The 15,209-nt window shown below is 42.4% G+C and overlaps 1 protein-coding gene across 1 annotated transcript in view; it reads left to right on the top strand.

Moving 5' to 3' along the window:
- Positions 1 to 8,427: 8,427 nt before the first annotated feature.
- The window catches only part of TENM4 (teneurin transmembrane protein 4), a 355,419-nt gene continuing 348,637 nt past the window's right edge, over positions 8,428 to 15,209 (top strand). The window contains exons 1-2 of the mRNA XM_050901618.1: positions 8,428 to 8,650; positions 12,955 to 13,224. Of these exons, the coding sequence (XP_050757575.1) occupies positions 8,428 to 8,650; positions 12,955 to 13,224 (493 nt within the window). The remainder of the gene's footprint in view (positions 8,651 to 12,954; positions 13,225 to 15,209) is intronic.

Raw genomic sequence — 15,209 nt, 5'->3', positions numbered from 1 at the left:
AAAAATTTGCTGAACCCCAGTCTTCTGGAAATGTATCGAGGGGAAGGCCCAACCTTACTCCTTAAATCACTGTTCCCAACCACCTTCCCCTTCTGCTCTTCCAAAGCACCCACCACTGGGAGACAGCATGCAGGGCTTGATGGTCCTTTGGTCTGACCCAGTACAATCATTCTCCTCTGCATGATTTCCAGAGCTCTTCACAGGCTGGTCAACTCTTAGACACAACTGCACGACACACAACGGGCATGAAGTTGTTGAGTATAATCAGCTATTTGAGCAGCTAATGCACAATCTCGTAAAAAGTTCTCCTGTGTAAAAGAGAGTTCAGCTGGCCTCTGATGCCTCACCAAGATTGCTAGTTCTGCTTTGTATATCTATATGCAGATAAGAGCCTTTGTTTCTTCCTATTTTTCCTAGAAGCTCACAGAAATGCAAACATTGCCTATGACTACATCGAGTCCATACAGGGGTAATAAAGACGTATAGTTTCCTTGTTCAGTTTACTTGGCAGAGAAGCAGGGATACAGAGGGAGTGTATCTAAGTGTGGGTATTCCCTTACCAAATGGTGGGATAAAGAGGTTGAATGAGACAAGGTGTGCATGGGAGTTGTCTTGGGATTCTTGCTACATTTTCATATGTGCCACCATTTTTATAATAAAAGTTTCCTGTAGCCACAGCAGACCACTAAGAATTAGATACAAAGCTTACCCAAGAGTGGGTACAAAGCTTACCACCCTGAGTGAGTGTATTGGGTCTGGCTGAGACGGAGTTAATTTTCCCCATCGCAGCCCTCGTAGTGCTGCGCTCTGTATCGGTAGCTAGAAAGGTGTCGATAAGACACCAGTGTTTTGGCTACTGCTGAGCAGTGCTCGCACAGCATCAAGGCTGTCTCTCCGACATTCCCCCCTCACCAGTAGGCTGGGGGTTGGCAAGATCTTGGGAGGGGACATAGCCAGGACAGCTGACCCAAACTGACCAAAGAGGTATTCCATACCATATGACATCTGCTCAGCAACAAAAGCTAAGAGGAAGGAGGAGGAGGGGGGCGCATTCATTATTACGACATTTGTCTTCTGGAGCAACTGCTACGTGTACTGAAACCCTACTTCCCGGGAAGTGGCTGGACATCGCCTGCTGATGGGAAGTAGAGAATAAATCTTTTGTTTTCCTTTGCTTCTGTGCACAACCTTTGCTTTTGCTTTATTAAAATGCCTTTATCTTGACCCACGAGCTTTTTTCCATCTTATTTTCTCCCCACCCTGTCCTGCTGAGGAGGGGAGTGACAGAGAGGCTTGGTGGGCACCTGGTACCCAGCCAAGGTCAACCCACCACAGTGAGCCTTGTACCAGTCTTTTCTTATTGTCTAGAAGATGACTAGAGATTTATCAAATACATTTTGTTGTTTTTTCAGAAGACAAAACAGACTCTGTTTTTCTTTTCTGGAGAAAAAAGACTCCCCGAAGGAGATTGAGGAAGCCTGTGCCTATGGCTTTCACCTGGGATATTTGAGACACATTCACGACTTTGACCTGTCTGATTCAGAGTAAGGACTTAAATCTTACTCTTCTGTATCCCAGGTAAAAGCCCAAATCAGCAGATGGTGGGTGATGGAGGAAGAATGGGAATGCTTTAGTGGAATTCATTCATTGACTACATGCAATGGAGATACCACTTCTGCATTTGATGCCACCAGCTCTTTCTCACTCTGGGACTCACTGATACACAGGCTGGTTTCACTGGCACATCACACACCCATCACCTTGCAGGCTGAACCTAAATCAGTCTACATTGTCAGGCTGGCTCTTCTGGCATTCATTATTTAAATACCTTTATGCATTATCTATTAAATTGAGGTTCTGAAGAAAACCTACTTCTTCCAAGAATGGCTAAATAGACTAATAAAAAGTATTTCAATATAAAAATAAGACTGTTTCCAAAGTAATTTTCATTTTGGAGGAAGCCAGAGTAGGGTTCTGATGACTGCAGCTGCAAACTGCTTACATTAGTCAAAAACTATTTGAAAGCTTTTTTAACTTCTGGCCCCAAAATCTTCCCCAAGCACAGGTTAAGGGCTGCAGCCCATGAGGGAAGACTTAGGGGTTTGCAAACCAGAAATAATTGAGATAATTGCATTCCAGCCCCCTTCATGCTTTCCCACCATACTTCAAATCTCAACTACTGTTTCAAGATTTTCTGGGCCTCCAGCTCATTGCAGTTTTAGATTTATTCACGAAAAGGTCACAAACCACATCTTTTGGACAGGATTTTACCAATTGCCTAGCAAGTCTCTTACCAGTAGAAGAAAGGCTTAGTGCTTGAGACCAGAAAAGGGAGTTTTTGTTACTTTCTTGGAGCACTGGGTTGAAGCCAAGCAGTGTTAACTCGACTCTTCATTCTTCTCTCTTGTGCCTGCTTCTTTCCAAAGCCTTTGCCAAAAATGTGAGAGGATGTTATACCTACAGCTTAATTTATTTCCTACAAAGACCTCCTGGGATTTTAACCTCTGTTATAAATCTGAAGCTTAAAGTTTAATAAAAAACACAGGAGTCTTTTATGTTATAGAAGAATCTCCCAGAAACCTGGTAAATAGCATCACACTGTTTAAGCCATGGTTGTGTATTTGCTAAGATCAGATCATTGCAGCCTCTGATCACCTGGCAATACAAATTTGATTTGAATCACCCTTAAGTATATGCCTAAATATCTCCTGAATACATCAGAACATTCAGTACCACATTTATGCCAGCTTTGTGCTTTAGACCAGGTGTGGAATGGCAGGCAATATCACAGATTTTTCTGGACAAATGGAAATGACCAAATAAGATTTCCCAGGTTCAACATCTTGTGTCATGAAACTAGAATACGGAGCCTCGAACCAGGCATTTGCATCCTCATGGAAGTGTGGTGGGACTGTCACACTGGACTGCCTTGTTTCAAATAAGGTGTTAAATATCAAGTGATGACTTAACTTGATGTAGGACATTAATAACCACAGCCACAAAGTCATTTAAGCATCTGAACTCACAACATCTTTGGTTGCAGCTTAGGATCCTGAGTTGGAGCTAACCTCCCAAATAACATTGCTGGTCTGGCCTTAATATCTGTTGATGTTTTGGAGTTTAATGTACAACGTGGTGAAAAACTGTCTTTCTTTTGACTCTGAGTGGGGTTTTCATCATTCACCATGGGATTTCACTGGTCAGACACAACTGCAATTGTACATGCTCCACAGTCCTTCTGACTGAAGGGCACTATCCAAACATGAAAGAGCATCTTGTTAATAATACCTGAGGTTCACTCTACTCTTCTCACACAAAGATTTCAGACATGCATCGGCCAAGATTTTTTAAATTAAGTATCCTGCTGTGCCTATGTGACTTGATTCTCGAAAAATCCAGGGCTCGGTATCAGGCTCTGCCCAGGAGATCAAGAGTCTGCTCTCAATCGTGTTACGTTCTTCTTGTACCACCTTAAGCAAGCCACTTTGGCTTCCCATGCCTCATCTCTTCCTCTATAAAGTGAAGAAAAGGATACTGCTCACTACTTACTAGCATTAGGTCTTAGTTAACGATTCGATTTGTGGAGCCCAAAGGAGGGAAAATAAAATCCAGCTTGCTGCTCAGTATTCTGTGGCTGTGCTCATTCTACAAAGGGCAGCAGCAATAAAAAATAGGGAAAAAAATGGCCCTAAGCAGTGGCATGAGAAGATCTACTTTAAGAAGACAAAAAGCAGACCCTGCCAAGTAAGATGATGCCATTTTTGCATAGGCAATTTTGCGGAGGAAAACAAACAACTATGGGAAGTCACTTTGCTTCCCCCAGCACAAAGGTGGACCGAATCAACCCACCAGGATTCACGCTCACATTTTCATGGAGACAAGATATTTCACTCTTCCAGCTTTCTCATGACCCTGTTGCCATAACTATACAGGAAACACATAAAGCTATCTCTACCATTTAAACCCTCACATTTTGACAGAAAATTGGATGATATGACATGCTGCCTTCCAGAACAGGCGCTGTCTATCACCTTGCTGCTAATCTCTGTGATTAGTGACCTGCAATGTAAGTCAGCTATCAAAGACCACCTGTCCCTTTTGCTGTAAGCGCCTCCTAGCATATCGCTTTGTGGTGTCACACTCTCTTGTCTGGTTTTTGATTGATGGAAGTTTGTTTTTTGAGCGGTGACTCAGAAAATAAATCATTCCCCTTGCCATTCATTGAGTGCGATTCTGCAGCACAAAGCCGGTGTGGTTAATCAAAGCTCCAAAGAGCAACAAAAAGCAACAGAACCGAGAATGAGGAGGATAGATATAAAGGATAAAACATAATAAAAAGGATTATTTAGGAGCCAACCAAAGCAAAAGCAAAATAAAAAGAGCTGCAAATAAGCATTGTGTTTACTGCACTACTGCACCAGAACTAGAAAGCTGATTTTTTGTTCCGCTTCTTGACATATGCAAGGATGCGAGAAGAGTCCCACACCTCTGAAATATATAACTATGTCAAGGAGTCTGATTTTATAGGCTTTGGCACGTGAGTAACCCTTTCTGGGGTCAGTGGGATTTTTCTGTGTTGAATAAGTAAAGCCTGAAGGATGCTTCTGTTGTGAATTGTACTCCAGACCAGCTTGTGGTCCAGCTGGGATTGTACGCTCAGAGGCCTGACAAAAATAAGAATGGCTATTGCCATTAATTGGCCTGGAGAAAAATAATACGGTGAAATTGGATATGTTATGCAGACAGCAGTATGATGAAAGAATCAAACTGAGCCAGAAGCACTGCATTATAGGACAAGAAAGTCCTTTCCAAATAGAAATGGTTCAGAGCAGAAGGCTTTTGTGCTTTTATGGAGGGAGAAGGAGTGAAGGGATGGAAAGGACAATATTAGAAGCCTTGTTTTTTTGTATCAGGTCCAGCAAGTTTATGGAAGCTTTTAAAATTATGAGGAGCAATCATGAGCTAGAGGCGGAAAGAAACTGGTGGTTGAGTATGTAACTGAGACGAGTGTGATTCTTTGTATTCGCCGTGTGCCAGAGAAGTCAGGAAAAATGTGAGGTGTTGATGGCATGGATGAAATCGTAGCAGAAGTGAAATCAAGACACAAGGAGTAGCAGATAAAAAATAATAATCTATCACAGAAACACTATGAGACAAATTCCCTGACAACACAACTCCACTGAAGGCAAGGTATCTAAACCATCTGGGAACTGGGCCATAAAAATGAGATGACAAGAACTGCATGTCCATGGAGAGGTGCTGGAAACTTACTTAAGTCAGTTAAATGCAGAAGTTCCTTCTTTAAAAAAAAAAAAATAAAAAAAAAAATTTCATTATGTGTTTTGGGGGTGACCTTTCCAGTTGAAAAGTGTCTCCTTACAAGAGGCGAGAGAGAGAGAAAGAAAGGGCTGAGGAGAGTTAAATTTATAAAGACATGAATGAATTGGGAATTGAAGCACTGTTATAGAGGAATGTGTATGTGAATGGTGCAAATTTACAGGGCTATTTTTGATGAACTGTAGGAGGAATTTCAGTTTTTCAGCACCTTTCTTTACGAAAAGAAAAACCTTCATCTGGTGGGAATTCAGTCAATTTCCTGATGGTTTTTTGGCCATTTCCTAAGTTGCAAGGTTACTAATGGTAATTACAGACCCTGTTTGTACCTTGTGGCTCTAACTGTGCAGAAAGGTTTTCTTGGCACATGTGCCTCTCCTGCTAGAGGGTTTTTAAATGACTGGCCCTTGGTAGGAATTGCTGCAATACTCATGAGCAGAGAGAAGCCACCTTTCCTCATTTCTTTCTTACAGAGTATAGTAACCACTTCTCGCTCGCATTTTGCTATCTCTATCCCCCACGACAATAAACCACAATTTCAGTGTTCATTATTAACAGCTCTTACTACAGCGTCGTTGTGAAGGAGCCTGTTTTCAGGTGTTTTATTAAAAGGTATAACAAACCTGCTCCTTTTGAGGATTTCACACAGAGACGGTATAAAGGAGACAAATCAATTCAATAACAATTGCAAAAAAAAGTCACAATTTTTCAAGCCAAAAAAAGCTTTGGGTTTTTTAAGGGAGGAAGACAGTGCACTGAAAAGCAATCAGATGCTCTATTCCTTTTACCTCTCTCCAGTGTGAAAGTGCCAATATGTTTGATTCAATACTGCAAAATATCTACCAATGTTCGGTAGATCTCTTACACGCTATTACTATGTTAAACTGGTCCTTAGCATAACACCATTTCCTTCACTATTGCTTCTACCTTCAGGCTTTGGTTTTCGCACCTCTCAGGCCCTTACTCTGCAAAACATTTAACGTGTGTAAATTTTGGCCGGTAAGTAATCCCATTTGCATTCACTGTATTGAACTTACATAGTTCATGAATGAATTTAAGTCAGTGAGTTCGGTAGGTTTGAACACATGTTTAAAATCAAAGTGGTGCTCAAATCTCTGCGGATGACTTAAGTAAAGCTCAGTTATAAGAAACCGCCTCCCCCACACCCCCCTTTCATCTGTGTTCAATGGTTTGTATGCGTTTTGCTGACAAATAGGAAGTGTGAACTTGGTCTACTGCCATCACTGGAATAGACTGGGAGAGAATTAAGTGGATTTTTTTTTTAAAGTAGTGTCTTGATTTCCAAGAAGAGTGCCACAAAAACCATACAAGCTGTCGGAATTGGGTTCTGCCACTGCAAAGTTCATTTTGGAGGTTAAAGGGACAAAACCCAGAAAGCAGTCTTAGCAAAGTCAGAATTGCAGAAATAGGAGTGGGACCTCTTTTTCTTTGCCCAGCTGCAGGTCTATCTCACAGTCGTCCTGCAGGTCTTGCTCCCTCCTGCAGTCTCTCTTCAACTCAAGAATTTGCTTCGTTATGCTTGGCCAGTGAGGAATTCATAATAAAATGTTGTCTTCAAGCTTCTGCATTAGTATTATGATTTGTAGGTTATGAGAACCTGTGCTAAGAGTCTTCCATCCTTCACAGGCTCATAGTTTTGAGAGCCACAAATGCTACGTTACACCATATCCCTTTAAACCGACCTGCAAAGCTCACAGCATATCCATCCTCGACTATTGCACCATAGCTGTGTTGTGCTGCAACACAAATCCAGGGCACAGCATCCGAAGCAAGGCTGGGGTCTAAGAGTCATGGAGGAGTAAGATTTTATTAGTATGTTCAGGATTTAGCCTTTCAAGAGAGAAATGCCAACAGAATGTGATTCAGTCCTTGCCAATGCATTTCCATACGTACTTGCTATGAAAAAGACCAAGAACTGATAGGTGTTTTCTGATCCTCTTCCTTCTGTTTTTAAGTACTGCTAGTAAACAACAATATCCTGGTGTGGCATTCAGAGACTTGGCTTCTCTTCTTTAGTGGTCAGGAGGGCTCAGTTCCTGAGAAACTCAGCCTGTAATTACAGATTTCAATGTTTGGTTTGTGGGTTTTATCAACATTTTTCCTCATAAACCAGTTTAGGTATTCAAAAACATATTTTACCATCTTGCTTCAAGTCATTGACTTTTTTTTCTGTGGCTTCTGTTGCATTTAATAAACTTAAAGTGAAAAGACAATTTATTAATTATTTTGACAAAAATACTTTTAATAGATGTTTTATTTCTGATATCAATTTTCTCTCTGTGCAGATATGCATGCTTGTATACCAGTGCATATATACTTTGGTTTTCCCACAGGCATAAATCCCAGACCATGTTGTTACATGAAGCAGAGAACTATCATTTATTTACACTTTCTCAACTCTGCTTAAGCTCTAATATATTTCCAGCTGAGTAAAGACGAGCCCTGCGAATAGGAAGACATTTTCATCTGATTTCCATCCGTATCTCACCCCTTCATTCTTCTTTTCTCCCTCTCGCTTCCCACTTGCCTTCTTACACTGTCTCATTCTTTTGTTCATTCAGTCTAACTTGACGATCTATCAAAACACTTTTAAAACTATAGGACAGCTTTTTTCCAAAGTCCTCTGGCTGCCCAGACAGAGACGTTTCAGCATGGCCTGATTTCCCAGAGATCAGGTGACTGATGTACCGAATACATGCCTCCTGGAGGTGTCTGAATCACTTCCCATGGAAAGAAGACACAGAAAATCACAATCAGTTTCAAATCCCCAAGTGCGTGCCCAGTTCAGACAGATGCAGGTTGCTGCGTGTATGTCCCGCTAGCTGTGGCAATTATTAAATGAGTCACACATAATTGAGACTTTCTTTCCATCGGTAATTGTTCTAAGAGGGTTTTCCTGCAGTCCATCCCTTTTGTTCAGTGCAAGAATGTATAAAGAAGGCAAATTAGCTTTCGGGTGCCCAAAGGCATGAACCTAGATCCTATTTCTTTTATTCTGTCTTTCAGGTTATTCCAATCTGACCACCACACGGACGTCATTATTTTAATGTTGAATACTCAGACAAGGGTGCCATGGATGTAAAAGAAAGGAAACCGTATCGATCTCTGACTCGGCGCCGCGACACTGAGCGCCGCTACACCAGCTCTTCAGCCGAGAGTGAGGACAGCAAGGTACCCCAGAAGTCCTACAGCTCCAGCGAGACCCTGAAGGCTTATGATCAAGACTCCAGGCTGACCTACAGCAATCGGGTCAAAGACATGGTGCACCAGGAGGCCGACGAATTCTGCCGAGCAGGTGAGTACGTTTCAGCAGATGCTGCTGCAAGCAGCGTGAGTTAATCAGCTGGGAGCTGGGGCTGGGTGAGAGGCTACCTTTGAAGGACTCGGAGGCCAAAAGCAAGATATAAGGAAAGAGAGCAGCAAGGAACATCTTCATTGTATTGCACAGACGTGGGATGCATGCGAACCAATGTCCTTAAGTGGGATACCACTAGCCTGTGTTCGTCAGCATCTATTAAGACACATTTTCTGTGTCTTAGTCTTTCTGCCTCCAACAGCCCTTTGACACTTCCCACTATGAGACCAGACCCCTGCGCACGTGCTGCACAGTACTGACATGACTTGGAAAGTCCCTGCCTGCTCAGGAGACCTTTTCACTATGTCATGTGCCTGCTCTGTCATGAAGGAAGTCAATAAGGATGCCGAGGCAGAAGACAATGAGGGGAGAGTGCCACTGTCCACGCTGTCCTTCTGGGCTACAGCAAAACCCAAGAAGCCTGGAATAAGGGAGGCAACTGAGCTGCAGATGGGATGAACCACCCTTGGCATTGTACGCGGCCTGCAGGCTGTAGGTTTGAGATGGGGACGTGCTGCAATATTAGAGGAGTGGTAAAGAACCACTTTTAGGACTTATAGGAGTCCACTTACTTAGTGAATCTGGGTCACAGCAGCTGTGAAGATGTGGAGGTTCAAGGGTCAGCATGGGCTCCACAGTCCTAATAGAGATTCCAGATATTCTCCTTTTTATTGCTAGCCTGAAGTCAGTGCAGTTACATTTTCACTGCTGCTGTTGCCTACGTGAGGTAGATTTCTGACCCCTGCTATAGTCTCATCTTCATTTTTCTGTAGATACACGAGTGTCTTAGTTCAGAAACCAAGCAGGGCTTCTCATAAATTATTTTTAGAAGTCCATCAAGAAAAGCATAAAATGGCAAAGCGAGTCAAAGAGAGTAGGCAGCATTCCAGACAATGAACATAAAATAGCTGACCCAGGCTGCTCTGAGCACACCCTCTGCAGTTTGGAGAATCTGATTCCCCAAAGGGAATGCATATAATTGCACTCGTTTAACTTGGGGGCTGCTTAATTTCACTCTTCAAACACCATGCACTTGTGGTTTTGGTGCAAGACTCATCTTTAAGGCACACACAAGCAAAATGATTTGCAGAAGTATCTTTGTGCACATCGCTTTGGTGTCTGTATTTCAGGATAACTGCACCAGGCAATAATTAACGCAAGGGCCAATAGGTGTTGTAAGTAATACTTCGCAATCATAAAAGGAGTTTCCCTCTTAGCAACTCTGAAGTACTTCATCCTCTCTAAGGAATCTATGAAGTTATAAAGAAAAGGAAACCTTTTAGGTCACGGAGTTTGCTCACTTCATACAATATATTCACCATGCAGGCTAGATGTGAATTAGTACAGGTCAGCGGTTTTCAACCTGAGGGTCCATGAGGCCATGCAGGTCCACAGACTTCTCCTAAGAAGCCCACAAAAGATAAATAAGAAAAGCCAGCCTATTGACAGGGAGTATAAATTTGCTATACACAAGTTCATACTTCCCTAGGAAAATTTTGTAGGGTCCTGAGAAATAGGAAAAACCACTGGTCTAAGTGGCTGAAATTAATTGAGAAGTTAAGATTAACCATGTCAGGGTGCCAGTTCTACTTCTGATTTATCACACACAGATTTTTCAATTTATAATTTTCTCCCAGTTTATCCTGAGAGTCCCAAAACGGCCTGAAGAGTGTTAACAATAACCTCAGACTTTCTGTGCCACATTTTCTACTGGCAGAAAGCCATGAATGGACCTCACTTTGTGGTGCTGCTTGGCCTCAGGCCAACTGAAACCAAGCCTTATTAGCCTGCTCGACATCAACAAGGCAAAGTGAATTTCTCTCCTGCATTGGTTTGGAAGGCAGAGGAGGGAAACATTTCAAATTGACCAAATAAATTCAGTAAATAAACAAGTCAGCATTTAAATGTTTTTAGCTAGAGTGAGAGTGCCAGCAAACATGCAAGTCAGCACAGGAAAAAATAGACCAGATCTGAATTAAAAAGTCTCAGATATTTATTATCTTCCTTTTATTGACTTGAGTTCTTCCAGCTTAAAAGGCAACAGTGAGCATAGAATATGAAAATCGATGCATCTCCTGCTGTTTATTGCAAATAAATTTGATTTTCAGTTAATTGTAGCAGTCATTTTTCATAATTTATGAGCTGCTGTTACTGGAGAGCATCAATCACGCTGCACATTGATGTGTCTGATGATGTTCAGTGTGGCTTGTTTCAGGGGAAGGTGGAACTCGCCATCAGTGACTCAAACGCGCAGGCAAAACCAAAAGATGATGTTTTCCAGTACTCCACGGAGGATGGTTTAAAAAACTATCCTGGCCTTGCACAAAAGTCAAAACTGGAAGAGAAGAGCGAGGTCTCTGGGGAGACACTGCTTCCTTGTGTTTATAACTTAGGTCAAGTTTATTTCCTACCTCATGCCGTGGAGTGGTAGCGGACCCTCTCTCAGACCGCTTTGCAATCAAGTTAAATGGATTAATTTGCCACAAGCTTGCATTGTGCTTCCCAAGCAAGGCCCTAGGGTTTGACAGTAGTGTGAGCCCCACGCAACCTTATCTGTCCACTCCATCTGAAAGCTTTAATCTTGTTTGGTCAATTAAAAAGGTGTGAAGTTCATGAATGCTTTATATAGTTTGAGTGCTATCAGCTGTAGATCCATAACAAGCTGAACCATGGTTACTTCCTCCTGACATCAAACATCTTCTCTGAGCTTTACGTGGCAATGTTGTCCAGTCCCATTATTCATCTTGCATTCAAACATCTTCTCTCTGTTCACTATGAGCTGCAAAGTCAACTGAATGAAGAAGTGTAGTAAAATAGCACCAGCTTGGGGCCAGCTGATCATTCAATGCATGTGTGCTATGATACGAGACCTTCCCTGTACAGCAGGGCTCAGGGACAAGCCAAGGCCGCAAGCATGAAACCAGTCTGTGGAAAAGTAGAATCTGACTGTTACACGTTTTCCACCGTGTGATATTTAACATCAACAAATGGAAATGTGAGGAGAGCCACATGCTTATGTGGTTTTGAGCAGGGAGGGAATCGTAACTCAGTTTTGGATACAACCTTGAGGTCCAGACCTATTCAAAGGTAGGTTTAGGGCCTGAACTTGCCTGGAGATCACGCATTCAGATTTATCTTGTCAAAACACATCTGAGCTGCAAACACAGCTCTAAAACTGAGTCTGTGGCTTGTGCATAGATTTGGCAGGTTCCACCTCTCTTTTTATTGCAGGGGATTTATGTATTGAAATAATGGGAAGAAGCCAGCTAGACTGAATTTGATCACTGGTGTTGGTATTTGGCCGTCATCCACGGCCTGATGCCTCCTACCGGTTATGGATAAAGTTCCTTAATCCATCCGATCAAGGCGTAGCGTAACAGGAGCAGGGGTGCACTGTGCCGTATAAATGCACGGTGCAGCTAAAGGCATTCACAGGTGGCCAAAATCTTTTACAGACGTTCAGGGCTGAAAAATCAAAGCATGCATTAATAAATAAATGTGGATTAAAATGGAGCCACTAATTGCTCTCCCCAGCTTTCTTGTGCAACTTTCCGAACAAAGTGTGCTAATATTTGAAGCCTCATTCACATCCATTTGGTCTGATTTTGAAGCTCTGCAGGTAACTAGACATGAACTCAGGAGTCATTTTTCAGGTTGTATTTTTAGTCAGCTAAACAATTGCATCTATTTGCAGCCAAATAACCTCTGCTGTGTCTGTATCAGAATGAATAGCTAAACTGAGTCACCGTGTGAGTGGTCAGCAAGGGGAAAGTGAGATCGCCAAAGGAAATTTAAACCCCCAGTATGTAATTTCAGGGATTTCAATGAGCAGAACTCACTCAAATTTCCTATCGTAGTAGAGTTGCCAGGTGTAATGGTAGGACTTTTGATCATTGCATCCATCATTTTGCTTTTCTCCCACGGAGATTACTTTTTGCCTCTCCTAAAGAATTCCACCATTTCTCCATCCGCCTTTGCGGTCAAATTCGATGATTTCATTGAACACACCCTGAGTTTTTGTCAGGTTCCAGAAGCAAGAATCTAGCTGCTGTTTGGTCTTGGCATGGTCATTTGGTCTCACACTAAGCAAGACCACAAAACAGGGGAATCTTTGGTATGATGTTAGGACTCAGGAGCTGCTGTGCCCCACTTGAAGACAGAGGATGAACGGTTCTGCCATTGACTTGTTCTAGATGAAACCATCCCCTATTAACGAGTAACCAGGCTGCCGTGTTTTCTCGCAGGAGCCAACTTCTCTTTGCGAGAGCTGGGTCTTGAAGATGTGACACCCACACATGGGACTTTGTACCGGACTGATATCGGGCTGCCTCATTGTGGCTACTCCATCAGCGCTGGCTCGGATGCCGACACGGAGGCAGACGTGGTCATGTCGCCCGAGCACCCCATGAGGCTCTGGGGACGCAACACCAAGTCCGGACGCAGCTCCTGCTTGTCGAGCCGGGCCAACTCCAACCTCACCCTCACCGACACGGAGCATGAGAATACTGAAACCGGTAAGTGATGACAGCGCATGCGATGTCAGCCTCGAGCTCTACCAGGAATGCCTCTTCTTACCACTCCAACTTAATATTCCTTAGGTTTTGTGTTGGTTTTTTTTAATCAGATTCAGTGAAAACACTCTTCTAATAGCCCCATGTCGTGGCCTTTTGTACTGTCCTGCAGATTGTTTGTTAATAAACTGCTGGAGAAGCTCCTACTTATTTATCACAGCGACAGAGATCATTAAGTGGCTGTAATACTTTCTCTGCTTTTTGTAGCGACCTTTCAGACAAAAAGCATTTAAATCTCCCCTCCCCTGGCCGATGCTGCTCTTATCTTTGCTACAGATTTTCGGGGCAGATAATTTCCTTCTTTTCCTTGCCGGTTCCTTGACAGGAGCCATTTCATTTATGTAAATCAGCTGACTGCTCTCTGAAGGAAAACGATGGTGAAATATTTTTAGAAGCCTTTTTCTTCGTGCGAAATAAAAGCTGAAGGTCACAGATTTTTTATCTCTATAACTTTGTGTCCCCAGCTGCGGGGACTCCTGCATGCGTTTTGTAGGTCTGCGAACCTTTTGGTCAGCAGTTCTGCCAAGCAGTGTAGGAAGGAGAGAGGATTTTGATTCAATTGCAGCTTGACCCCGGAGTTCACACAGCCCTATATGCCTTTGCACCTTTAATTCAATTATGGCACAGCCTGCTTCTTAATATAGCCGCTGCGTACAAGTCATTGGGAGCTTGAGCTCAGCGCAGAAAGCTGATGTGAAATGACTGTATTGCTTGTTCTCTTCATGCTTTTTGCCACAGTATTATAGTGACAAATGATGATAACTTTTCCTTGGGAAGCCATGACTTGGTGAGACATACACCACCCACATGATTTTATGTTTAACTCCAACAAAATTACAGTAGAAGCTTATTAAGTTTCTGCTCAGAGATAATGATATATTAGGCAAAGTTCAAAGATAAACAGCCTTCTGTTTAAAGGATGTACAGAAGAATCTTTTTAAGTTATCTTTACAATGTTTTTTTTAAGTTTCGTAGTGTAGTATCTTGCAGGATTGCATCCGTTAGGACAGGCAGACACGCAGTGCCAGATTATTTTGTTTTCCTTCCAAGCCTTGTGTCTTGATGAAAAACCAGAGGGATCATCAGGGTCAATCAGAGTTTTGCACACGCCCAAGAAATCACTAGAAAACAAACAAAAGCAAACACCTTGCACTTCCATCCCATTCTCCCATATCCAGAGATCTCTCTTGTGTTTTCCATGGTGGTGTATGAGCAGCTGTGACCCTATCCCATATTTTTTTCTTTCCATGCCTACCAAGAAAAGCAAAGTACAAAATTTTAGTCTTTTTTTTTTTTTTTTTTTTGTCTTAAGAGAGAAGAATTACATTAGCTGCTGGAGTCTTTTTCACTGGTTTCCGTAATGTTATCTCTACATGTGCAAATGCAACTTTGTACCTACAGATCACTTTCAAATGAAATTATATTAGCAACAACACATTAGCAACAGCACATGCCTTGAAAGGCTTTACTGAAAGTAATAACAGAGGCAGTAGTACTCATGTCAGGACTGAGACAACCTCCAATTCCTCTTCCCTTAATTTAATGACACACTAACCATTTGTTGAACCATAGCAATTAGAAAAGGGAAGACAGAAAGGTGGAGAACATACCTGCAGGTTCTTTAAGTGCTGTACAAATGTAGAAGGAGTTTCTTTGAGCCCTAGGCATTTGCAGTCTTAGATGTTGAGTGTTTTGAATGCGAAAGGCTATATCATACTCAAAAATACAAAGTCCGTGTAGCATAAATAAAATCTACAGAGCGGTGGTGTCCAGTATGTAATTGTATTGTTCATATTGATAAAAAAGAGGTGGTGGAACTTGAGGGAAAATATTACGATCCAAACTGTGCTGTTGGGGAGCTTCAGCTGATGCTTAGACTTCCCTGGGAAGATATCAGAGACATCAGCCAGGTTCAGGTCAGAAAAACT

The sequence above is a fragment of the Gymnogyps californianus genome, chromosome 1, assembly GCF_018139145.2.
Source record: "Gymnogyps californianus isolate 813 chromosome 1, ASM1813914v2, whole genome shotgun sequence".
In the NCBI taxonomy this organism is placed as follows: domain Eukaryota; kingdom Metazoa; phylum Chordata; class Aves; order Accipitriformes; family Cathartidae; genus Gymnogyps; species Gymnogyps californianus.
Note: the sequence above shows the minus strand (reverse complement) of the source record. Positions and strands in the feature narration are given on the sequence as shown.